The sequence below is a fragment of the Lissotriton vulgaris genome, chromosome 5 (assembly GCF_964263255.1).
Source record: "Lissotriton vulgaris chromosome 5, aLisVul1.2, whole genome shotgun sequence".
Lineage (NCBI taxonomy): Eukaryota > Metazoa > Chordata > Amphibia > Caudata > Salamandridae > Lissotriton > Lissotriton vulgaris.
This window is the reverse complement of record NC_141693.1, coordinates 2,003,991,974-2,004,018,469: the sequence shown is the minus strand read 5'-3', so window position 1 is coordinate 2,004,018,469 and position 26,496 is coordinate 2,003,991,974. Positions and strand designations below refer to the sequence as shown.

General features: G+C 51.3%; 1 protein-coding gene across 1 annotated transcript in view; it reads left to right on the top strand.

Moving 5' to 3' along the window:
* LAMC3 (laminin subunit gamma 3) overlaps nt 1-26,496 on the top strand; it is a 713,512-nt gene that overhangs the window by 368,178 nt on the left and 318,838 nt on the right. The window contains exons 9-10 of the mRNA XM_086924802.1: nt 14,313-14,432; nt 25,841-26,033. Coding sequence (XP_086780928.1) covers nt 14,313-14,432; nt 25,841-26,033 — 313 coding nt within the window. The remainder of the gene's footprint in view (nt 1-14,312; nt 14,433-25,840; nt 26,034-26,496) is intronic.

Here is a 26,496-nt window from a genome sequence, read left to right as displayed (position 1 = left end):
GGGGCAACCCTGGTGAGTGAGGGGACACCTAGAAAAAAAGCAATTTCTCCTTTTCTATCTACTATACCTTCTGTCAGGTTACGCAGCCCCTAAGCGCCTACCGTACTATGAAACTACATTTCCCATGAGTAGGCGGGAGACTTGCAGACTATTTAGTGAGACTATATGAGAGTACCCTTGTATGTTAGGACAGCACTTCACTGATGCCTGTCTTGTCTTCTGTTACAGGTATCCTTTCCCTGCTGACCCTACCTTTACCCATCCCACATTTTTTATTTTAGTTTGTTATTTTTCTCCCCCGCCTAATGCCTCGAACACCCTGTGTTTACACTTCTGGGTGTTGGTGACATTTGGAAGTGGAACCATATTTGCATCGACTGGATCACGGGGAGTAAACCTGACACCTTCCAGACCAACCCCATTGAGTGTTGTTGTGAATGGATTTATAGTGACCAGCAAGGCTCTCAGGTATCTGGCTACAGAGACCTTATGTTGAATATAGTTATCAATATTTCCACCCACGCCCTGTACTGTCGCATTCTTTCTTCCACAGTTGTCGAAAGTACTAATTACTTTTAACTGACATGCATGCAGTTACAGTAGTGTATGCACTTTCAAAGATTGATGGATAGGTTTGTACCCAAAGATTTGTTTATGTTCACAATTGTTCGTCCATGCTGTGCTACTTTTTCTTGTCTCCCAAAACCTTTCCCAAAAACCCCCGTACCCATCCATTTTTCAAACCCTAACCCTCTTCCCCCGGGCTGTGTGGTTTTGATTGATGTGTGACTAAATTACAGCAATAAATCCACACACTTGCTGGGGAGGATAAGGTGATAGCAACAGGCTGGTGAAGAAATCCGATGATATATTCTTACTCTGCTTGACAAAGACCCATGGCTAATGTCAAAGAACTTCAACCGAATTAGTTATACTTTAACATTTGTTAGGCTACAACGTGGCACTGTTCTAGTGTACTTCTGTCACCTGCTATATTCTGTATTGTACCTTTGTATTGCTCAGGAGCACAAACCAGATTTCATTTTCTTTTTTTCATAGGCAAGCAACTGCCACTGTGTCACACCACTAGTACCACCGCTATGAGGAAATTTTATCCGCCCAGGATTGCCAACCTTATTTGCTGTTTCCCGTGGAGCCAGCCCTGGGCCTAGCCCTACTTGCAAACAGAAATTACAGGTAAGATAGGCGTTTGGTTGGAGGTAGTATAATGGAGTATTAGGAGAGACGAGAGATTTGATTGACGGTAGTACTACTAAAGTCCTAGGACTATTCAGGAAAACAAACTTACTGTTATGTTAAACCCCCACCCACCAGACTCAAAAGCAGTAAAAAACAGGTATGGTCAGATAAAGTTTCAAAAAGTATATTTTTATAGCCCTAACAAAAGAATCTCCCGCAAGACCCTCCCTAACCCCAACGATTGTCCTTCAAAAGTCCCCAAAAATCACAACTCCCAATTCCCACCCCCCAAAAGTCTCTAAAAAAGGGGCAAGGGACACTATGGCAGGGTGCTGTTGGAATTAGCAGCCAGGGCATCATGCTCCTTGCGGAGGGTGGCAAGTTCGAAGCGGAGGCCCTCCACCACGTTCTTATAATTATGGACCTCCTGCTCCAGGTAGGACAGTCTGAGGGATAAGCGGCGCCGGTGTGCCTTGCAATTCCTGTGAGGGGCAGCTGCTTTCTTTGCTGCTGGGCGGTGGCGTTTGGCTTTGGTAGCCCGGCTCCGTACCGCTGGAGCACTGCGCTGGCTGGCAGCCCGCACGGAGGAGGAGGCAGCTGTCCCAGTGGACGTTGTTGTTGTTCCAGACTGCGTCTCCTCCTCCTCCAGGGCCACCAGCCGCCGATATTCAGCAACAGTGGCATCCAGCCTCCGTTGCCGGGCCATTCGAGCCTGCTCCTTCCTCCTTGATGGTGTCTTGGATTTGGAAGGAGCAACTACATGAAAAAAGAAAGACATAGTCTGTAACCAATGCTCCTTAAGATTAACACAAAATGATTGAGCAGAAAGTTGTCACAGTACAAGTAGCAAATTGAAAGCACAGTGCATAACTATTGAGGACAGTATCTATGTAACCTCCGACTTCTTCATCCTTGCTCTAACATTAGTGGGAGTTTAAGGAACAAATTCTACGAGCACTATGGACTTCTATTACAGTCGACTATGACAGTACACCACTCTTATTCTTCTTCTTCTCTCTTGTTTAGGACAATTGGTACGTTATCTTATGCAAGCCGGCATAATGCCAGCGCAGTGAACTTGCACCCGAGAAAAACAGACGCACACCATGGTGAGTGAGACAGACTTGCGTTACTGTACCGGTCCAGTACATGCAGGTGGTGAAGCTCTTACTTTTCTATTACGGGTGGCACTGAGAATACTCTGTTAAAAGGGCTACTGCTTAATTAATTTAGCTTTCACCCTACAGTGCAAATGAGTATTAGAAAAGGAAAATGAAGAAGCTAAATTATCTGATTATCTATCACTTCACATGGGATGTATTTGATGACATATGGGATGACTTTAGGTGCTTTGCTTATTATTGAGTGAACAGTGATACCCCCACACATGAATGACGTACTACTACTAAACTAAAGTTATTAAGGGAGGTAGGGAGTGCCCACCGTAATAACTGGATATATGCTGTGCTTGCAGTTGCAATACAAACTACTGCTACTATTCATGGTAGTCTTTGGACAACGTTACAACTTCTTTTCCTTGCCTTTCCTACACTGGAACGGACGTGCGGGTGCGGTGTTACATGCTCTTCAAAGTAACACTTAGTTCATCCAGTGACCGTCTACTCTCTCTAGATTCACATATGCTATCTAAGAGTCAGATAGTACCATGAATGATCCAGGCATCCATCCATTCAAAGTATATTGCACACATACAGTTTCTGTCTCACCCACCCAGGCTGTTCTCCTTCCACCCATCCTTGCTTCATCATTCACCCAGCCATGCACCATACCATTTTCTTACCTTCCCAGCCACCTCGGGGACCAAGCAAACACATATCATTCTTCTTTGCCAGTCATCATTACATTTCTCGTGCTTCCACACTTACTTACACCCTTCTTTCGCTTTTCGTTCATCCCATCCATCAAGTTCACCTCAGATCTGATTGGGATTCTTCTCGCCAAAAACTTCACAGCTAAGTCGAAGTACATTTAGAGGAGGCTACTACCTGCTTTTTTTATAATACACCCGTGCAGAAAGCACACTCTGCAGTCTTCAATCTCAATGACTAAGGAATGTATAGCTTACCTCTGCCCGCCACCACCGTGTGAACCCTCACAGGCATGTCCTTTTCCGGCACTTGCACCGCCTCCTCCCCAGAGTTGTCCTCCTCGTCCAATGCCACCACCTCCGCGCTGGCCCCGTCTCCAGATGTTCCACCTACAAAGTACATTTAATAATGTTAGAATACACCACTCACTACTATATAATATTTGGTCTAGGAGGAAGAAAGAAATGTGAAAAAAGTGTACAATTTAATAATTTTTGACTGTCTACTCTAGAGTAAAAAGGTCCCTTTTTCCAGGGAAGGCTGTTGTCTTGCTGCACTTTTTGGCACAACTGATGAATGTTTGCTTTTTACTTTTTAACACGCACCACTTTTTCTCCTAACAGACAGAACCTTGACTTCTAAGAACACGAGCAGGATCAAGTTCAAACCAGGTGAGAGCTCGGCTCGACCACAAGAAATGTGTCCAATTAATCGTCAGCACTAAGCACTTTTCCATTTTCAGTTACACGTTCACTTTTATGACAAACTTGAATTTAATAAATGTGTTTACTTTTAATAAAGCTTTTAAACTTAAATAGAGTCTGTGGTTTTTGGTCATCCAGACTAGAGTGGATGAGCTAAAGGTTTTCGAATTTTTGCAAGCATGAGTCCGTGCCTCTGCCATCGGTGACTTTGGGAGCTAAATGACTCTGCCACACTATCTAGTCAGTAAGGAGATTGGGGCCGGGGTTCAACTACAAAGTCTGTTATCACTGAGGTATGTGGAAAGTCTAACAGTTACAGCACCTATTATAATTGATAAGCTAAGCGATGCATTATTTAGTGTCCATAGTTCTGTTTGTGCAGATTTGTCCCTGCAACAGTAGTAGAATGGATTGTCCTATCCAAACCAAAAGTAAAGTAGTATCTTATTATTTCTTGGTGGTGGTCATTCACCTTTTTATTGTTGGCAATGGTCAAAGCATAAACATTTAGAATACTTGAAAAGACAATATGGACAATCCCAGAGGACTACACTCAGTGCATAGAGCTATTGCTGACTAGAATGGGAGTCCAATGGAAATGCCAAATGTGCAATCTTAGTTAGCTACACAGACAGACTAATAAGAATAATCTAGTAATACCACACGGAGTCATAGGGATAAGAATTTAGATCCTGTCTACAAGAAGATCAAAGACGATTTAGAAAAAATCGAATGAGGAACGCTAGGAAAAAATAAGTACTCTATATTAAAATTAAAACTTACTGGGGCCAGCAAAGGAGCCCTCGACTGCCCGGTCCTGGCCTGCATCGACAACAGCACCCTCCTCCTCCTCCTCCTGTGTCCTCCTCTTGCCCCTGGGGGAAGCTGATGTACAACATGAAAGAAAGAAAAACAGAAAACATGGATGATATTTATTTCTCAACCAAATCAAACATTTAAAAAAGAACTAACAAAGTAACAAAATATTTTTGCGAAATAGCAAATAGGGAACGACTCCACGGGATATATTATTGACCAATCTCATGTGGTCGACTACGTCATTACTTTAGTATTGCTTGATTTGCGGACCGTCGAATTGGAAACTACCCTATGTAACTCACTAAACAAAGTACTAAAAAGGTTTGCCTAGGATTGGCAGGCAGCAGTCCGCAGCACGCAAAGTGACAGCCAAAGTCCATTGTGATTGAAGATCAGCGACAACACTAAAGTTTCCTACTACATTCACCAGTCATTAAAATACTCAAACTATTAATCCACCACCACTATTTCTTCTTATCGCCATGTGTACAAAGGAAGGACTGGACTTGAGTCTGTAGGGGCTGATTTATAAGGCCCTTGCGGCTCTTTTGCTCCATTGTTGCGTGACTTTTGTGACGCAGCGACAGCACATAAGAGGCGCAATGGTGCGGCGTATATTAACAACGTGACGCATCTGGGAGATGCATCACGTTGTAAAGCCCTGCGCCAATAGGGGTGTTCCGGCGCAAGGGAGGGCGTTCCTGCGCAGGAACGCATCCTAAAAGTGGCTGAGGGAAATCTACAAGATTTCAATCAGTCACTTTGAGGACAATGATGCGTGACTCAAACCCTGCGCCTGCTTGAAGCAGACGTACGGCTTGACGCAGCATTGGGGAGATAGGGCACCCCAGAGAATTGATGGAGCTGCACCATCGTTGCGACGCAACTCCAGCAATGCACCACCTTTACGGCACAGATGCGTAACGCTTTGGTGACGTTTTGGGCCCATGGCGCGCCGCATTGTAATACGGCGCACCATGGGTGATGGTGGCGTGACGCACAATTACTGGCGCATCCCTGCAACTTTGCAGGGATGCGCCGGTAATTAAAAATCTGAACCTTAGTGTGTAGCATTGCGCAGTTCTTTCAACTACACTCATACATAATTTCACAGGCCAATGAAATGAACACAAAATCTAAAACAAATAAGCATAGTAGCAACACTACTGAGAAGGAGAGCAGTGTACCTGAAATGCACAGAAGATTTTGAAATAAAATGTACCTACAATGTAATGAGCAGCATTATTGCTCTTGTAAAAAAAACAAAAATTTGCAATATAATAACACAGCAGGAGAAAACATAGTAGTAAAGACATAGCTACTACTACTCACCAAGCCCGGGGATCTCAAGGCCAAGGAGGTCGAGCAGATCTCGCTCACGGGTCAGGACATCCGTCCAGCGGTGGGTGGCCTGGTTGTAGGTGCGCCAGACCCGAGAGTGGTGGTAAATGGCCTGGCACACCTTCTCCCACCGCTTCCGGCGCTCCCGGGCCCCGTACCCGGCACTGATCTTGCCGCCTCCCATGATGGTCCTGGGGAGGCGGCGCTGAACATAAAAAATGAGCTGGCCCACCTCCTCCGGGGTAAAGATCTCCCGTGGCATCACTAGCTCCCCCCTCAAACGCCCGCACGGGAGCCGGACACGGGGTGCGGGACCCTTCCCCTTCTCGGGATGCTTCCCGGCTCCCTTCACCATGGTCTGGGCGGAAAGGAATAAAGAAAATAGAATAGGGAAGAGAAGAAAAGAAAAGAGTTTACAAAAGTAGTTTAAAATTAACCAAAAGTAGCAGTAAACACAAAAATATAGGGCTAGAAAAATAGAGGGATAGATAATAAGTAAAATAGATAAAAAAAAACTTCAAACAAGCAAAGGATGGCAGAGATTGACAGAGGATACAAAGACCATGCCCAGAACCATAGCAATGAATGAGAAACAAGATGGCCGCGCCCGTTCACGACCGCGCGGGTAAGTTCGCGCGAGATTTTCCTTGCGAACACGCGCGAGACTGTACTGGCAAACCGCGGACTTTGCGAGATTACACTTCGCGCCCGGAAACGGAAATACGTCAGGCAAACAAGATGGCTGCGCCCTTGCACGACCGCGAGGGTAACTTCGCGTCTTGCGCTACGAGCGGCTCGCAAAAACGCACAAAACCTTGCCAACTAACACGCTGCAAAAAAAACAAATTGCATATTCGCACGAATTTGCGGCTTCCGAATCCGATCTTGCGCGTGTTCGCACCCCGCGAACCCCGCGAAATTGCAGAAAAACGAGTTTTTCAAAAGTGAAAGCACTCGGCAGGGGCAAGAGTTCAAACTCATCATTAGTAACAATTCCCGGTAGTGCTTCCTGACTGGGGCCCCTCCAGAATTCAGTTGCTAGTTGCAACAATTGTATGACCCTGCTCTGACCCTCACAGCAGGCTCATACAATAGCTACAAGTAGGCCACAAAGAAGGTCCTGGGGAAAAAAAATGCACTGCAACAGAAAGCAAAATTACAGATAAGGAAGCAGGTGCCAGACTGGAATTTTAAAACAGTGACACATTAATAAACTAACCCCAAATTAATTCATCTGAGTTGAAGCAGGGATGGTGTGCTTGCTTTTCCCCCCCATAATCTACAGTAATGATGAACCAGAGGGTGGCATTGATGTAACAGAGGGTTGCAGTGGTGAAACAGAGGGTGCTGGGAACCTGTGATGATGAACCAGACGTAGAAACAACATAATTCGCGACCGTTGCGCGACGAAATGTAAGTTCGCAATTGCGAACTGGTACGAAACCCTCGCGAACTGGCAGAAATCCTTGCGAACACAAAAAAAAAAAAAATCCGCAAATTCGCAAGAATTCGCGGATTTTGCGGATTGCGAGTTCAAAAATCCGCAAATTCGCGAACGCGAGATCCGCAAAATTCGCTCATGCTTAATATAGAGGCAAAGAGAGATATCTCAGTATTCCAAATATCCCAAAAAGGTCAAAAGAAGATAAAAGTAATTCAAGAGAAAGAGAGGCTAGTCTAATAGTTAGGGGACATTAGTCCTTTTTCAGTGTTTGGTCTTTATTGGAGGCATCCTAGAAAGAAGATGAATGAGGCAATAATGCTGTATTAGTCTCTAGCCTAATGGCATCACGATGAAGGAAGGACTGGAAGGTAGTCCTCTCTTTATTACATGTCCGAGATGACGGATGTTGTTGCGTTAAGGCTGCAATCCTTTAGTAATTCCTCGTCTCATGGTATCATGAAGATGAAGGAAAAGACCAATGGTGATCCTTTCTTTATTACAAGTCTGATATTATGGATGATGTTGAGATGAGGGGAGGCTAGGAGGTTCACACACGGGGAAGAAGGTGGCCCCTGGTAGGGATGATGGAAGAGAAGTAGGGATGATGGAAGAGACGGAGAGATGATGGATGAGAAGTAGAGATAATGGACGAGACGGAGAGATGATGGATGAGAAGTAGTGATGAAAAACAGGGATGATGGATGAGAAGCAGGGATGATGGATGAGAAGTAGGGACGATGGAAGAGAAGTAGAGATGATGGATGAGAAGTAGTGATGAAAAGCAGGGATGATGGATGAGAATTAGGGATGATGGATGAGAAGTAGGGATGATGGTTGAGAAGCAGGGATGAGAAGTATGGATGTGCAATGAGAAGTAGGGATGAAGAATGAGAAGTAGGGATGCTGGACGAGAAGTAGAGATGAAAAGCAGGGATGATGGATGAGAAGTAGGGACGATGGAAGAGAAGTGAGATGATGGACGAGAAGTAGTGATGAAAAGCAGGGATGATGGATGAGAAGTAGTGATGAAAAGCAGGGATGATGGATGAGAAGCAGGGATGATGGATGAGAAGTAGGGACGATGGAAGAGAAGTAGAGATGATGGACGAGAAGTAGTGATGAAAAGCAGGGATGATGGATGAGAAGATGGACGAGAAGTAGAGATGAAAAGCAGGGATGATGGATGAGAATTAGGGATGATGGATGAGAAGTAGGGATGATGGTTGAGAAGCAGGGATGAGAAGTATGGATGTGCAATGAGAAGTAGGGATGAAGAATGAGAAGTAGGGATGCTGGAAGAGAAGTAGAGATGAAAATCAGGGATGATGGATGAGAAGATGGACGAGAAGTAGAGATGAAAAGCAGGGATGATGGATGAGAATTAGGGATGATGGATGAGAAGTAGGGATGATGGTTGAGAAGCAGGGATGAGAAGCATGGATGTGCAATGAGAAGTAGGGATGAAGAATGAGAAGTAGGGATGCTGGACGAGAAGTAGAGATGAAAAGCAGGGATGATAGATGAGAAGTAGAGATGATGGACGAGAAGTAAAGATGAAAAGCAGGGATAATGGATAAGAAATAGGGATGATGGATGAGAAGTAGGGACGATGGAAGAGAAGTGAGATGATGGACGAGAAGTAGTGATGAAAAGCAGGGATGATGGATGAGAAGTAGAGATGATGGACGAGAAGTAGAGATGAAAAGCAGGGATTATGGATGAGAATTAGGGATGATGGATGAGAAGTAGGGATGATGGTTGAGAAGTAGGGATGAGAATCATGGATGTGGAATGAGAAGTAGGGATGATGATGAGAAGTGGGGATGATAGACGAGAAGTAGAGATTAAAAGCAGGGATGATGGATGAGAAGTAGAGATGATGGAAGAGAAGTAGAGATGATAAGCAGGGATGTGGGATGAGAAGTAGGGATAAAGGTTGAGAAATACAGATGAGAAGCATGGATGTGGGATGAGAAGTAGGGATGATGGATGAGAAGTAGGAATGAGAAGGATGGATGGGAAGTAGGCATTATGGATGAAAAGTAGGGATAAGAAGCAGGAATGTGTGATGAGAAATAAAGATGATGGAAGAGAAGTTTATATGAAGGATGAGAAGTAGGGATGAGAAACGGGGATGTGGGATGAGAAGTAGGGATGATGGGGGAAAGTAAGGATGAGACACTGGGATGAGGGATGAGAAATAGGGACTATGGATTAGAAATATGGATGAAAAATGAAAAGTAAGGATGAAAAGCAGGGATGTAAAATGAGAAGTAGGGATGATGGATGAGAAGAAGGGATGAGAAGGAGGGGTCAGAAGTAGCAATAAAGGACGCGATGTAGCAATGAGAAGCAGAGATGTGGGATGAGAAGCAGGTTTGATGGCTGAGAAGTAGTGATGGTGATGAGATGATAGGATGAGGGATGAGAAGTAGTGATGAAGGATGAGAAGTAGGGATGTGGGATGAGAAACAGGGATGATGGATGAGAAGTAGTGATGAAAAGCAGGGATGATGGATGAGAAGTAGGGATGAGGTATACAAAGTAAGGATGATGGAAGAGTAGTAGCGATGATGGGTGAGAAGTAGAGATGAGAAGTAGGGAGGATGGATGAGAAGTAGGGTTGAGTAGTGAGAAATTAGGTTGTCCTAAAATGGATGCTGTGCGGGGTCAAGCCATGTTGCTGGCGCAGCTTTTACTCAGCCCTCTGTGTGCATTTGCGGGCTTGCCCACCTCTGCTGCGCCCGTCCTGTGGCTTAGAACCCTGCCCTGTACACGGCCTCGTAGCTTTCTCTGACATCACATCTCACTTCCAGGCTGAGCTGTGACCCCAACATCCTCTAGGAGCTCCTTACTTGAAACTTCCTCCCCTCCCCCCGATTATGGGGTTTATTACTGTGTTGTTATGTTACCAATTCAGTAGCACTGGACAGTGGTAGTTACACACTATGGGCTAGATTCACAGAGGTAAACCTACACGTTTGTGTGAATTTTATACTTTTTCAGTATTCACAAAAGTAAGTTTACGAGCGTGGCGCATCCGCAGTCAGGGCGGAAAACTTCACTCATAAAAAGATAGTACAGGCCTGCCCTATCTTTTGATGTGCTGCCATCTTCACCATGGCTGCGTAGTCTCCGCACTGGTAAATTTGCTATGAAAATGCAGTTTTGTGAATACTGAAAAAGCGGACACAAATGGGTATGTTTACCTTTGTGAATCAAGCCCCCCATGTGTGCCCCAGAATTACTTTTCCTTAAGATACTAGTACTTTCCATTGCACAGAAATAATCGAGTTTACAAGATTTAGTGGATTAACATTTGGAAATCAGTGTCCCGAAACGAGTATTCTGAAGTGCCCCCGCCAAGGAATTTAAAGGTCACTTGTAATCAGGGCCTGTGTAGTGATTGGCTGAGTGATTTGTGAATGTCACCAAAACTCTGGGATGGTTTTGTTGAGTATAATGCTCATATTACCGGATATGCATTTTTGATATTGGATGTTTATTTTAGCTGAATTATTATGAAATAGGCCTTTTATAGAGCAGAAGAAATATTGATTACATTTTTAGAAACATTGATTAAAATAGCAAGTGAAATACTTGTCAGTACACCTTTGCTACAAGATCACCCGCAGGGACCGCACCAACAGAGCAGGAGGAGGAATCGCCATTGTCAACAGGAATACTCTCAGAGTCTTGACCGTCACCGACAACACCCTCTGCACCGCCGAACACCTGCACTTCCAGATCCACACCGACCCCAACACCACCCTCAGAGGAACCCTCGTCTACAGACCCCCCGGACCCCGACCACAGGTCAGCGACTCCATCGCCGACTTCGTCAGCACACATGCCCTCGCCTCCACGGGCTACATCCTGCTCGGGGACCTGAACTTCCACCTCGAGAACAACAACGACACCAACTCCACCATCCTGATCGACAAACTAGCCAACCTCGGACTCTGACAACTCGTCACAACACCCACCCACTCCGCTGGTCACACGCTTGGCACCATCTTCTCCGCAAGCCCCCACGTCTCCTTCAACCACACCACCGACCTCCACTGGACCGACCATCGCTGCATCCACTTCACCTTCAAGAAACCCACCACACCCAACAGATGCCTCGCCGCTGCTGGGCCAAAGTCACCGAAGACCAGCTAACCACCATCCTCACCCAGAGCCCACCCGCTGACCCCACCAACCCCGAAACCGCTGCCCGCAACCTCAGACAGTGGATCAACGACTGCGCCAACACCCTCAAGAAACCCTCCAACAGTCACACCAACAAGAAAGCCAGATGGTTTACTGAAGACCTCCGGGCCTCCAAGCAAACCTGCCGAAAGCTGGAGAAGCTCTGGCTTCGTGAACGAACTGCGGACTGCCACGCAGCCCACAAGAACGCCACCCGCAGACACCATCACCTCATCAGATCTGCCAAAAGGGCCTCTTTCAAAGACCACCTAGACAACAACGCGCACAACAGCAAAGAGCTCTTCAACATCGTGAAGGAACTCTCCAACCCCAGCTCCAACACCAACGACGTCCCACCCTTGCAAGACCTGTGCGACTCGCTGGCCACCTTCTTCCACCGCAAGATGGCAGACATCCACGACAGCTTCAACGCCACAACCGCCCCAATAACCACTGAGACCTCTGCCCCCATGACCACCATCCGCACCAACCGTCTGCTCTCCTGGACCAACATCAACGACGACGACACCATCAAGATCATGAACACCATCCACTACGTATCTCCGTCAGACCCATGCCCACACCACATCTTCAACAAAGCCAGCACATCCATTGCACCCCATTTCCGGAAAGTCATCAACACCTCCTTCGAGACAGCAACCTTCCCAGAGAGCTGGAAGCACGCCGAGATCAACGCCTTCCTCAGGAAACTCAAGGCGGACCCCAAGGACCTCAAGAACTTCCAGCCCATCTCCCTGCTCCCATTCCCAGCAAAGGTCATCGAGAATACCGTCAACAAAACAACTGACCCGCTACCTTGAGGAGAACAACATCCTGGATGCTTCCCAGACCGGGTTCCGCAGCAACCACAGCACCTAGACTGCCCTCATCGCCGCCACCGATGACATCAAGTCCATGCTGGACAATGGAGAAACAGCGGCCCTCATCCTCCTGGACCTGTCAGCCGCCTTCGACACGGTCTGCCACCACACACTACGAACACGCCTCCACAACACCGGAATCCAAGAGAAGTCCCTGGACTGGACCACCTCCTTCCTCTCTGGCAGAACACAGAGGGTCCGCCTTCCCCCTTCCGTCCCGAAGCCACCGAGATCATCTGCGACGTACCCCAGGGCTCATCCCTCAGCCCAACTCTGTTTTACATATACATGGCACCGCTCGCCCACGTCGCCCATTGGCACGACCTCAACATCATCTCCTACGCCGATGACACCCAGCTGATCCGCTCCCTCACCAACGACTCCCACACCACCAAAACCAACCTTCACGAAGAAATGAAGGCCGTCGCTGAATGGATGAGGAACAGCCGACTGAAGCTGAACTCGGACAAGACGGAGGTCCTCATCCTCGGATCCACCCCTTCGGCCTGGGACGACTCCTGGTGGACGACCGTACTTGGAACCGCTCCAACACCCACCAATCACGCGCAACCTGGGGGTCATCCTCGACTCCACCCTCTCCATGACTAAACAGGTCAATTCCGTCTCCTCCTCTTGCTTCAACACAGGATTTACAAGTGGATCCCCACTGAAACGAGAAGAACAGTCACCCAGGCCCTCGTCAGCAGCAAGATGGACTACGGAAACGCCCTCTGCGCAGTAGCCTCGGCCAAACTCCTGAGACGGCTCCAACGCATCCAGAACGCCTCTGCACGCCTGATCCTCAACATCCCTCGCCGCAGTCACATCACACCCCACCTGAGAGACCTGCACTGGCTCCCGGTCAAAAAGAGGATAACCTTGTAGCTCCTCACCCACGCACACAAGGCACTCCCCAACACCGGACCAGTGAATCTCAACAGACGACTCAGCTTCTACACCGCCAGCTCCGCTCGGCCAACCTTGCCTTCGCCACAGTCCCCTGCTTCCGAAAAGCGACTTCCGGCGGCAGATCATTCTCCCACCTCGCCGCCAAGACCTGGAACACCCTCCCCATCCACCTACGGCAGACCCAAGACCTGCTGAGCTTCAGAATACTTCTCAAGACCTGGCTTTTCGAGCAGTAGCAGCATTCCTCACCCCAGCGCCTTGAGACCCTCACGGGTGAGTAGTGCGCTTTACAAATGATATGATTGATTGATTGATTGCTGTCTGTTGTAAACATGTTATGTTGTGTGAAGTTGAGCTTTTGCTGTTCGATGAAGCACATTCTGTCGGTAGAAGTGAGAGATTTATGACGCTCCTGCCTGCAAGGTGTAGCTAACTGTGGGCCCTGATTCCAATTACAATGTTCAGGTTTTGTTTACCATTCATTTGATATTATTAATATCTGAAAGAGACCTGTACAAAACAATTGTTCAAAATAAGGAAAAACGTGTTATGAATGAAGTGAAATAAAATGGTGTTGAATAAAGAGTGCATACCTTCTTGTTGAAGACGCTGATGAAAAAAGGCAAGAGTGAAGCCCCGCAGAGTGGTCTTGTGGTAACAAAAACTAACTCCACTGTGTTTAGAGTGTAAGTTACAGAGCCAGAGAGATGTACGCAGTGCAAGAAAAACTAACCTGCCTTTGGGACTTCACAATAGTTGGTTTTACCCAGCTATATTACATTGATTTCAATGACTTCGGAAGGATGAAAGGCTGAGGCATACTTGACAGGATTAAAACTTGTGAGCTTTATGTTAGGACGCTGTATTTATACCTGCAGTTTTTACTTAAGGCGGTGCCTTCTTGTATCATTGATGGAGTGGGTGGCGTGAGGGGATCTTTCCAATACCTGTCTGCTGTTTCCACATTTGTTGTGTCTCTTGGCTCCCACAGGGCCCGATGGCTGGCGAGGTGAAGGGGCTGGTGGCCATGAGATCCCGGTGCTCTGGAGAGGCGAGGAGATCGCCCTTGAATCTGACGGCGAAGAGGAGGCCGTGTATTTTGTAGCGCCAGGTAAGAGCGACAAGGTGGGCGCTGTGAAGGAAGTGTCTCTGGTGCTGAAGCCTCCCACCTTTTCAGTGATGTGAGCTACTTATGTTAGATGAAAACAATCTGTGCTTCTTATACTATCACAGCTGTAACTGTGACCACACCAGACAAGATTATATGAGTGGACGGGATTTGCAGGGCTGCCAGCAGTTATTACCTCAGTGCATCAGGCACCGTTGCCAGCATTCATTGATCAAACGCTTTGTCAATAAGGTGTGTCTCTACATGGTTAAAATATAAGAGCCATAGCTGCAACGCCTATTGACCCAAATCAATACTATTTGTAATAAGTCTCCCCAATGCCAAAAGATCATCACTCAACTTTAAACATGTTTTAAGGATTTTAAGATTGTACCATTTTTATGAGTTCTGAACATGCACACATTTGTGTCTCATATATATATATATATAATTAGGCTTGCCCACAGGAAAGCTACTTACAGGTCGCTGGAGAGCTACCAGTAGTTCACGAGTTACTCGTTGGAGAAGCCTGCTCTGGGGGCTTCATATGGGGAGAGAGTTGTAGGCGCCCGCTCGCCTGTGCCAGTACTACCGATACGGATCTGTGGTTGTTGTGTTTTTGCTGTCATGCACAATGTGCCTCGGAGGCTTTAGGGGACACAATTTTCTGATGTCACAAGTATGACATTTCCCTACTATTTGCAGCCTGCCCTCTAGCTGGACGGTCTTCCAGGTCAAATGCATTTTAATAATAAAATATACCAATCATCTAGCAATCATCACAAACTGCTGAAAGCAGCCAATATCTCTAGGTGAAAGTCCAGGGCAAAATGAGGAATTACCAGGAAATTTAACTGAGAAGTATCAATTTCTCAGTAGATCCTTAGGAGTGCGGGGGAGGGGGGCGAATGATGACAACAACAAAAAATAAAAAAAAAACTCATGTGCTGCATCGCCGCTCGTCTGCTCCTCACCAGCACAGGCTCCAAGAATCCCCAGCGGCCAATCCTGATGCTGCGCTTGTGCTGCATGCATGAGAGCAGTGTCAGGATTGGCTTGAGCGCCCTCGATTTGCGCTCCCAGAGAGACTGGGAACTTCTGCCTGCGGTCTCCAACCCGGCAAACCAGCTCGGGTTCGATACAGCCAGGGCCGGACTGGGAACCAAAACCGGCCCTGGCAAAGTGCTCGGCCGGCCCCCCTTCCCTACTCGGGGGTTTTGGAGGAGCCGACGAGCGCTTTGCTAGAGCCAGTTTTCGGCCGATTTTGTTGCCGGGCCGATTTTGCAGCTATGCTGCAAAAACGGCCCTGTAACAAAACCGGCCCCCAGGGTCTCAAAACCGGCCCCCACCCTTGTGGCGCACCGGGGGATTGTCCGGTGCCCGCTATGGCCAGTCCGGGCCTGGATACAGCTTCAGTGTTCATGTCGTTTTGGTTGTCCTGAGACGGCCGGCCAAACCCACATGCGCACTGACAGAAGTGCCCGCCACTCCCCCTCCGGGCCTGCCCCCGCGATGGCCCCACCTCCAAGACTCGCCCGGGAAAGAAAAGCAAACTAATAAACCTAGTTTATTATTATTAACTTTTCAATGTTTGCAGCTGCTTGTGGGGGTGGGGTTGGGTTGACGCTCTTCCGCCTCAGTAGAGGAACCGCCGCTGGACCTGTTGCTTAGAATACCTTTGCTGGATACAGGAGGGCTCATGGGATTATCAAGGGCAGTTCAGTTCCGACCCACATATGAAGCCAGAACATCTTCTAAAGGTAGACACGTGACATGAGCAATTATTTCTCAGCACGCCTCGTGGCTGCACCCAAACTCTCCTCCATGTGTGAAAGGCCCCGCCTGAGCCCCCCTTCTCCAGTGGTTCCATCTCCCTCCATCAAAGGCCTGTCTGAAGCTACACCCCGCCGGGTGACTCCCTTCAGATCTGACGCTCTCTGCACTTTGACGTGTTTCTGTTGCACGTGCGGCTCTCGCCGCCCTCACCCCAAAAGTGCTTCCATTAGTAGGTCGGAGACAATTACCAACTCGAACTAGAGGGGGTTGCTAGGCAACCCCCGGCCCCATATAGGATTACATCAGAGACTCCACGTTGTCGCGTCTTTTCGCAACCTAGCTGCACTAGACATTAAAATGTATGACTGACGGCCACGATTCACTGGTGACAAACCTCCCACCGAGAGTGAAGCTCTGTCTCCTGTGGGGTTTCACCCCTCCCCCAAGATATTCTATCATTGCCCACGCCATCCGTACTGTTCTTACCGACCCACAAGGGACAGGCCCCTGGGAAGGGGTTTGGTCGAATCCCGACTGCATTAGTTCGGGCGTCTTTTCATTGAAATGTCAGTCCTAGCGGAAGTGACATCACATGACCGGCTTTGACCCCAGTAACACCACAGCAATGACGTGTCCCAACCTTGTGGTCCTTCCACTGCCTTCTAGCTTCTGCTGAGGGGTTGGAGGGAAAAACTACAGAAAGTAAACAGGGCAGTGGGTTATGTTATGTTAATTTGTTCTTCTTGAGATAAATTCTTTGGGGCAGATTTACGAATTCTGGCGCATCTCTGCTAATCAGCAGGGACGCGCCAGAAGAAATGCAACGCATCTACCCACCCGTGCGCCACCACTCATGCGCCGCACCGTGGCGCACGGATGGGCAGATGCGTGACGCATCCCCGGCAAAAATGCGGCGCATTGCTGGAGTTGCGTCGCAAGCGCAACGCAGCTCCAGCAAGGCTCGGGGGTGCCCTACCTCTAACATGCTGCGTCAGTCCTTACGCCTGCTTCAAGCAGGCGCAGGGTTTTGACGCAGCATGGCCCTAAAAGTGACTGAGTAAAATCTTGTAGATTTCACTCAGCCACTTTTAGGAGGCGTTCCTGCGCCGGAACGCCCACCACTGCCATTTCTCATATGTGCGGTCCTCCTGTTTTATCTAAAATTAACTTTTTTATGCACATTGCCTGGTGCGGAAAATCCTAAACACAATGGCGCAGATTTACAAGCCCCTTGCGACACTTTTACGCCGCCGTTGCGTCACTTTTGTGACGCAGAGACGGCGTAAACAATGCGCCATGTTGCGACTTATTTACAACGTGACGCATCTAGGCAGATGCGTCACGTTGTAAAGCCCTGCGCCACATGAAACCTGCGTCAGGTTTCATGTGGGTGTTCTGTCACAGGGTGGGCGTTCCCTCTCAGGAAAGCCACGTAAAACTGACGCAGTGAAATCTACAAGATTTCACTGAGTCAGTTTTACGACGCCGCTGCGTCAAATCCTCACGCTGCTTGAAGCAGGCGTAAGGAGTGAGGCACCATGTTGAGTATGGGCGACCCCTGTGCATTGCAGGAGTTGCGTCGCGCTTGCGATGCGACTCCAGCAATGCGCTGCCCGTACGCCACAAGATGCGTCACGCATCTGCCCCTCCTTGCACCATGGTGCGCCGCATTGTAAATGTGACGCATCTGTGGTGGCGCAAGGGGGGATTACATGGCGCATCTGTTCTGGCACATCCCTGCTGATTTGCAGAGATGCGCCAGAAGACGTAAATATGCCCCAATGATTCTCTGCAAAATGTCTGACAGACTCCCCATACATCACCTGTTGAGAATAAAGTAAAGAAAAGTAGTATCTAAAAGAATCCTAGTTTAAGACAGGACTGGCCTGGAACAGAGCACTTCAATCAGGGGCCCCATAAAGGCTGGGGCCCAGGGCCAGAGCTCGCTTTACCCAGGTGTTAGACGGACCGGGAGGGTCGGCCGAGACTACGGGGAGAGGTCTCCGGGGAGAGCCGTCTCCAACGACTGTACAGACAAGTAACTTCCCCCCCACAGACGGACACCACACAAGATTGAAGGTTAACGAGACTTTATAGGCAATTCTTAGGTTACGATGATATGATACAAGGAGGTCTGGACTCAGGGGTCCCCTCGGTTCTAGTCTCTGGCTTAGGAAAGGGGTAGCGGGACAGTCTTTGTTACCAATGAGTGAAAAAATAGCTCTCAATCCTCGAGCTCGGCGTTCTAGATGATCGGGCCGCGGCGGAGCCAGGCAGGTCCCGAGATGGGCGAAGGAAGACGACGGTCCGCGGCGGAGCCTGCAGGTCCCGGTGAAGATGACGGTTACAACGGTCCGCGGCCACGCCAGCAGGTCCCGACGACGATGAAGGATAAGAAGGTTGCGAAGGCTGTGGCAGCGCCAACAGGCAGGACGATGGTGCACAAGACAGAGCTACGGCAGCGCCAGTAGTCCGTCAAGGATGAGTTCCTCTTTACGTCTCTCGACTCCAAGATACAACTGCCTTCCTGCTCTGGAGCTGCCCCAGTTATAGGGCTGGCGGGCTTTGATGTCCGGACCTTCGCACTTGGAGGTCGGGAGGTCCGGGATGAGGGAGTCCAGACACCCAGCAGGGGGGTGGAGCCAGCGCCCGGGGAGGCGATGGGCGAGCGGCACTTGGCGGGGGAGAGCCATCGGCACCTCTTTCTCCCATTGACTTGCCAAGTAGCCCGCTCACCTCCTGGGTGGAGGGTGGTGCCGGAATGTCTGAGGCCGGCCAGGCCCAGGGTTGAGGTCGATCGGGGGCCAGGCGGCCTCGTGGTGGAGTGTCCAAGATGGCGCCCCAGGCTGGGCGCGTGGGCCGGCAGTGGATCGGACCCACGAGGTCAATATGCTCGAGGGCAGGGGTCCCTGAGGGGACGGAGGACGTGCAATGGTGGTGTGTGGTACTTGCGTGACTGGACTCAGGCCTGGTTGGGCCGGGGGAGAGCGGCCCTTCATGTGGCCTGTCCAACATGCGTCCCCCCCAGCTGAAGGCGGGGAGAGTTACCCATCCTCTTGGGGACTCTCCTCGTCGAGGCGGAAAAACCGGGACAGGCCATCCGCGTTGGCGTGATCTGGCCCAGGCCGGTGTTCGACTGTGAAGTCCATACCTTGCAAGGAGATGGACCAGCGTAGCAACTTTGGGTTTTCCCCCCGCATATGCATCAGCCACTGCAGGGGTCGGTGGTCGGTCTGCACCCGAAAGTGGGTGCCAAAAAGGTAGGGCCGGAGCTTCTTGAGGGCCCATACCACAGCGAAGGCTTCCCTCTCTATGGTGCTCCAGCGTTGCTCCCGTGGCAGGAGTCTCCGGCTGATGAAGGCCACCGGTTGATCAAGGCCTTCGGTGTTCACTTGAGACAGGACTGCCCCAATGCCCTGGTCGGAGGCGTCTGTCTGGACGACGAACTCCCGGCTGTAGTCTGGGGCCTGGAGCACAGGGGCGGAACACATGGCGGCCTTCAATTGTTCAAATGCAGTTTGACACTCTGGGGTCCAGTTGACTTTCTTGGGCTGATTCTTTGACGTGAGTTCTGTGAGGGGCCCCACTATGGTACCATAGTCTTTCACGAACCTTCGGTAATAGCCCGTGAGGCCCAGGAAGGCTCGTACCTCGGTTTGGGTGATGGGGGGCTGCCAGGCCTGGATGGCGGCAATTTTCAGCTGCAGAGGGGCCACTAGGCCGCTTCCCACCTGGTGTCCGAGGTAGGTTACAGACCCTTGCCCGATTTGGCACTTGCTGGCCTTGATCGTGAGGCCAGCTCGCTGAAGGGCTTGCAGCACTGCTCGGAGGTGGTGGAGGTGCTCGGTCCAATGGTGGCTGTATACAGCGATGTCGTCTAGGTAGGCGGCGCTGAATCCTTCGAGCCCCGCCAGGACCTGATTGACGAGTCGTTGGAATGTTGCTGGGGCATTTTTCATGCCGAAGGGCATGACCGTGAAATGGTAATGGCCATCGGGGGTGGAGAAGGCAGAACGTTCTTGCGCTCGGGGTGTGAGGCCGATCTGCCAATAGCCTGCTGTCAGGTCGAAGATGCTGAGGTAACGGGCAGCTCCCATTCGGTCGACTAGTTCATCTGCCCGGGGGATGGGATGTGCGTCTGTTCTGGTGACCGCATTCAAGCCCCGGTAGTCGACGCAGAACCGGAGTTCTGGTGTGGTGCCGGGGGCAGCTGCTTTGGGGACCCGTACGACAGGGCTGGCCCAGGGACTGTCTGAGGGCTCGATGACCCCGAGCGTGAGCATCTTGGTTACTTCCTCCTGGATGCAGGCCTGTACCCGATCTGGCACGCGGTAGGCCCGGTGGCGGATAGGGGGGCTGTCCCCGGTGTCCACATCGTGCACACACCAGGAAGTGACCCCTGGGGTGAGGGAGAACAGGCTGGCGAACTGTGACAGGAGGGCTTGACACTCTTGGCGTTGTTCTCTGGTGAGGGCCTCCGAGAGCCGGACCCCATCCACGGAGCCGTCTTGCTCCTGAGTCCGTAGGAGGTCAGGGAGAGGCTCGGAGTCTTCTTCAACCCCATCGTCTGTGGCCATCAGGAGGCTAAGCTCCGTTCGCACAAAGTGGGGCTTTAGTCTGTTAGCGTGGAGGACCCGGAGAGGGTTCCGGGAGGATTCCATGTCGATGAGATAGGTGGCAGGGCCCTTGCGCTCGATTACTTTGAAGGGCCCCGTCCATTTGTCTTGTAGGGCGCATGGCTCAGTGGGGGACATCACCCATACCTGTTGGCCAGGTTCGAATTCAATGGATGAGGCATTCTGGTCATACCATTTTTTCATGTCCTCTTGACTGGCCTCTAGGTTGGCTTTCGCTAGTTCTCTGAACCGCCGGGTCTGGTTGCGGAGGGTGAGGAGGTACCGGAAGACATCTGGAGGGTTCTTTAACGGAGGCATCTCCCAGCCCTCTTTGACTAGGCTGAGCGGCCCCCGCACTGGGTGTCCATATAGCAGTTCAAATGGGCTGAAGCCTAGGGATTTCTGAGGGACCTCTCGGTAGGCGAAGAGGAGGCACGGCAGCAGCACATCCCACTGGCGACGGAGGGGCTCTTCCAACCCCCCGATCATCCCCTTTAGCGTGCGGTTGAACCGCTCAACAAGTCCGTTCCCTTGGGGGTGATAGGGGGTCGTGAATCGGTAGGTGACCCCGCACTGTTGCCAGAGGGATTTCATGTATTTAGAGATAAAGTTCGTGCCTCTGTCGCTGACGACTTCTCGGGGGAAGCCCACACGGGAGAAGATCCCCATCAGAGCCCGGCCGACTACCGGGGCTGTCACAGTTCGCAGAGGAACAGCCTCAGGGTAGCGGGTGGCGTGGTCCACTAGCACCAAGATGAATCGATGGCCTTGTCTTGTGCGCGGGTCCAGGGGCCCCACAATGTCTATTCCGACCCTCTCAAATGGGGTAGTGACCACAGGGAAAGGTTGCAGGGGGGCCTTTAGTTTGCGGCCGCTCTTTCCACTGGCTTGGCACGTGGGGCAAGATCGGCAATGCTGGTGCACATCGTTCCTCATTTTGGGCCAGAAGAAGTGGGTCACTAGGCGACTGTAGGTTTTATCCTGTCCCAGGTGCCCTGCCAGGGGGACATCGTGGGCCAGGTTTAGCAGAAAGTCTCTAAAACGGAGGGGCACCACTAATACTCTGTTGGCCCCCAGCTCGGCGATTCTTTGCTCGCTGTACAGCAGATCATTGTCCCAGTAGACCCAATGAGTTCCGGGGGTATCCCCTGCGCTTTGGGCGAGCGCTTGCTGGCGGAGTCCCTCGAGGGAGGGACAGGTCTTCTGTTCTTGGCGAAATTGTTCTTGCGTGGGCCCTCCTTCTTGAGGCCACTGTTCGAGGTTAGCGAGGTCGGAGGGTTGAGCTGGTTCGAGGGGGATGTCATGGTCGGTGGTTTCGGCTGAGGCGACCGGAGGCGGTGGCGCCGGCCATTCGGGTTCTTCTGGGCGGTGGTTGGCACGGGCGGCCATGGACCGGGTGGTGACGCACGCCCAGTCTGGGACGCCTAACATCCCCAGGTGTTCTCTTCGCTCCACGGCTGCCCACGGAGAGCTTTCAAGGTCATTTCCAAGGAGGCAGTCTACGGGGGCGTCGTCTCGGACTGTTACTTTCAACATGCCGGAGACCCCTCCCCATTCGAAAGGGACGCAGGCCATCCGACACAAACTTTCCGAGTTATCGGCTGATCGTACAGGGCAGAGAATGTTCGGTAGATACTGTTCTGGGGTCACCAGGTGACAGCGGACGGCTGTTACACTGGCCCCGGTGTCACGAAGGGCTTCGGCCCGGCGTCCATTGATGCTCACCCATTGGCTGTACTTCTGGGTGTTAGCGGGTAGGGGGACCCGCGGGACCATGTCTTTTCCCCCTAAGCATGCTAGAGCCATGGCGGCTGGCTCCCACTCCTGATGCTCTTGTTCGTATTCTTCCTGCTCCTCGGAGATCTGTTCTTCCCCTAGGGCCGCGGCGGCCACTTGGCGGGGTCTTGGGCTCTGGTACTGCGGGCAGTTTGGGTCGTTTGCGTAGTGGCCGACTCGTTGGCATCGGTGACACGTGACATTGGCTCTGTACCCCGGTCACGCCGGGGTGCTGCCCCGGTTGGCCGGGGGGGTGGTGCTGGTTGCGGGGACGGTCGGAGCGTTGTCTTTTCCTCGCCCTTGGCCCCCTCCTCCTCCTCTGGGTCGGTGCTGACCATTGTTGTTCCGGTTCTGTTCATAGAACCCATTCCGGCCTACTCTGGTGATCTCCCACCGGTCAGCTTCTGCTGCGAGCTGCCGGGGATCTGTTAACTTGCTGTCGAGGAGGTGCTGGCGGAGTTCAATGAAGCAATTGTTCGACAGATGCTCCCACACCATCAGATTGAACAGTTGTTCGTAGGTCGTGACGTTGCTTCCTCTGATCCAGCCCTCGAAGGCTCGGCTGAAGTAGGTTACATAGTCCACCCAAGTTGTACCCGGGATGCGGGTGCAGTCTCGGAACCTCTGACGGTACATCTCGGGTGTGAGGCCATAGCGGGTGAGGAGGGCCGCTTTCATATGGTCATAGGAGGTCATCTGGTGGTCCGGGAGCTGTAGCAGGGTATCGCGGCCCTCATTGAGGAATCTCCCCCATAGACCGGCTCCCCAATCGCTTCTATCGATCCGGTGTGCAGTCATCGCGATTTCATAGGCCTTAAACCATTGCTGGATGTCGTCCTCTCGGAAATATTCTCGGACAACATCCTTGGGGATGTGTACCTTTTTCTCTGTGGCCCCTGAGGTGTGGGGTCGCTCGGGCACCCCTGCTTCTTTATTCTGCTTGCGCAGGTTGATCTCGGCTAGGTTCCGTTCGTGTTCGTACGCCAGTTTCTTTTCCTCGAGCTCCCTTTGTCTCTGTTTCTCCTCTCTTTCTTCTCGGAGACGCAGGTGCTCTAAGTTGATTTTGTGTTCGGCCAGCTTGAGTTCAATGTCCATCTTGAGTCGGGCCATTTCCAGCTCGTGTAGTCGGGTTCTTTCTCTTTCCTGGATCTCGTCTTGCGAGAGACCCGTTCTTTGCCCTTCAGGGGCCGTGGTGGTTTTCTCTGCGGTGCTTTGATCGGGGGTTCCGGCAGCCCCGGTCTCTGCCCAAGATTCTAGGGCATGCTTGAAATCGTCTTTGGTGCTTAGTCCGGTGGTAGCGATACCCAGTTCGATGCAGAATTGTTTTAGTTCACGATGGCTGTACTCTTCCAGTTTCTCCATTTGGAATTTCTCGGTTGATCCGCTTTCTTTAGTTGTCATTGTGATTTCGTCGTGGGGTGAGCTACTCTCTGTACGTTATGCGGTGATTCGAATCGCGCCTCTGGCCACCAATGTTAGACGGACCGGGAGGGTCGGCCGAGACTACGGGGAGAGGTCTCCGGGGAGAGCCGTCTCCAACGACTGTACAGACAAGTAACTTCCCCCCCACAGACGGACACCACACAAGATTGAAGGTTAACGAGACTTTATAGGCAATTCTTAGGTTACGATGATATGATACAAGGAGGTCTGGACTCAGGGGTCCCCTCGGTTCTAGTCTCTGGCTTAGGAAAGGGGTAGCGGGACAGTCTTTGTTACCAATGAGTGAAAAAATAGCTCTCAATCCTCGAGCTCGGCGTTCTAGATGATCGGGCCGCGGCGGAGCCAGGCAGGTCCCGAGATGGGCGAAGGAAGACGACGGTCCGCGGCGGAGCCTGCAGGTCCCGGTGAAGATGACGGTTACAACGGTCCGCGGCCACGCCAGCAGGTCCCGACGACGATGAAGGATAAGAAGGTTGCGAAGGCTGTGGCAGCGCCAACAGGCAGGACGATGGTGCACAAGACAGAGCTACGGCAGCGCCAGTAGTCCGTCAAGGATGAGTTCCTCTTTACGTCTCTCGACTCCAAGATACAACTGCCTTCCTGCTCTGGAGCTGCCCCAGTTATAGGGCTGGCGGGCTTTGATGTCCGGACCTTCGCACTTGGAGGTCGGGAGGTCCGGGATGAGGGAGTCCAGACACCCAGCAGGGGGGTGGAGCCAGCGCCCGGGGAGGCGATGGGCGAGCGGCACTTGGCGGGGGAGAGCCATCGGCACCTCTTTCTCCCATTGACTTGCCAAGTAGCCCGCTCACCTCCTGGGTGGAGGGTGGTGCCGGAATGTCTGAGGCCGGCCAGGCCCAGGGTTGAGGTCGATCGGGGGCCAGGCGGCCTCGTGGTGGAGTGTCCAAGATGGCGCCCCAGGCTGGGCGCGTGGGCCGGCAGTGGATCGGACCCACGAGGTCAATATGCTCGAGGGCAGGGGTCCCTGAGGGGACGGAGGACGTGCAATGGTGGTGTGTGGTACTTGCGTGACTGGACTCAGGCCTGGTTGGGCCGGGGGAGAGCGGCCCTTCATGTGGCCTGTCCAACACCAGGCCTTAAAACGTCTCTGGCGGAGACCTGGCAGAGAATGTTGCCGAGGCAGCAGGTAGGGGGCAATCTGAAAAAAGAACATACTACCTCCTGCTCATGTGGCACCTGGCTCCCCCCCCCCTGTCCCCCCCCTCCCCATCTCAACACAAGAGCAGTGCCAGTGACAGCAACGGAGAGCCGAGGGTAGCTACTGCCGACCTTGGCGACGCCTACCAATAGCTCATGCTGGTGGGTCTAAGTTAGTGGACTAAAGTGACAACTGTAGTGGCCTATATATGACCTCATGGGCACAGGTCAGGCGCGCAACACCCATTGGACTCACCGGGCTTTAGCCCCCCGTCGTGTCTCAGCCCGGGATGAGACAGATCCCGGGCGCACACACAGAGCCGCACTCGAACGTTTCGCAGGTCTTTAAAAGACTATTTGAATGTTAATTAGGCCTTGTTGTTGTTTCACCCCTTGTTGGAGGCCCTGCAGCTCCACTCTGCCTACTGATTAAAGGTTCAGCCCCCCCCCCCAAATTTTTTATTAGCCGCCCCCCCCCCCAAATGTGGCTCTAGTTGCGCCTCTGTCACAGGTTCAAATACCGACGGGCCCCCTCGGCCTTTCATCATTCTTAGGTCGATAAAACGAGTACCATTGAAATACACATGTTACGAAAACACATGTTATGTTACAAGCAATAAACTCCTCCTTTTTCTATTTCTTTAGGGAAATTCCTGGGGCCGCAGCACCTGAGCTACGGGCAGCACGTGTCGGTCAGGGTCCGAGTCCCTGAGGACCAGGGCGTCTTCCCTCCCATCGCTCTTTCACTGGAGGGAGATGGCAGGACCCTATCTCTCACCGCCTCTTCCTCCGAAGACTGCACCCTCTGCACCTCCCACCAGAGGGAGCTCGTGTTCAGGTAATGTAATGAAGCAGGGGGCAGAAACAGCAGAAATACCTCCTCAAAAGAAAACAAACAAGCACCCCCTTCCATTAAAGTAATAATCTACTTAGCAGCACCACTCTGAGATAGGGAAATATGACAAAGACAAACAGAATAATAGCAGCAAAAACAGAGATAGTGCCAAGGCTGGTCTCTGATAGGACGGCACAGAGCCTCCGGACAGGAGGAGGGGCTTATCTCTGAAAGGATGATACCAAAATCAGGGTAGGGAAGAGGGGTATATCTGTGGTAGAATGATACATAAATCAGAGCAGGTGGGAGGGGCTTGTCTCTGCTAGGATGGCACAGGGAGTCAGGGCAGGAGGGAGGGGCTTGTTTCTGCTAGGATGGCACAGTGAGTCAGGGCAGGAGGGAGGGGGTTCTTTTTGCTAGGGTGGCGCAGGGAGTCAGGGCAGGAGGGAGGGGCTTGTTTCTGCTA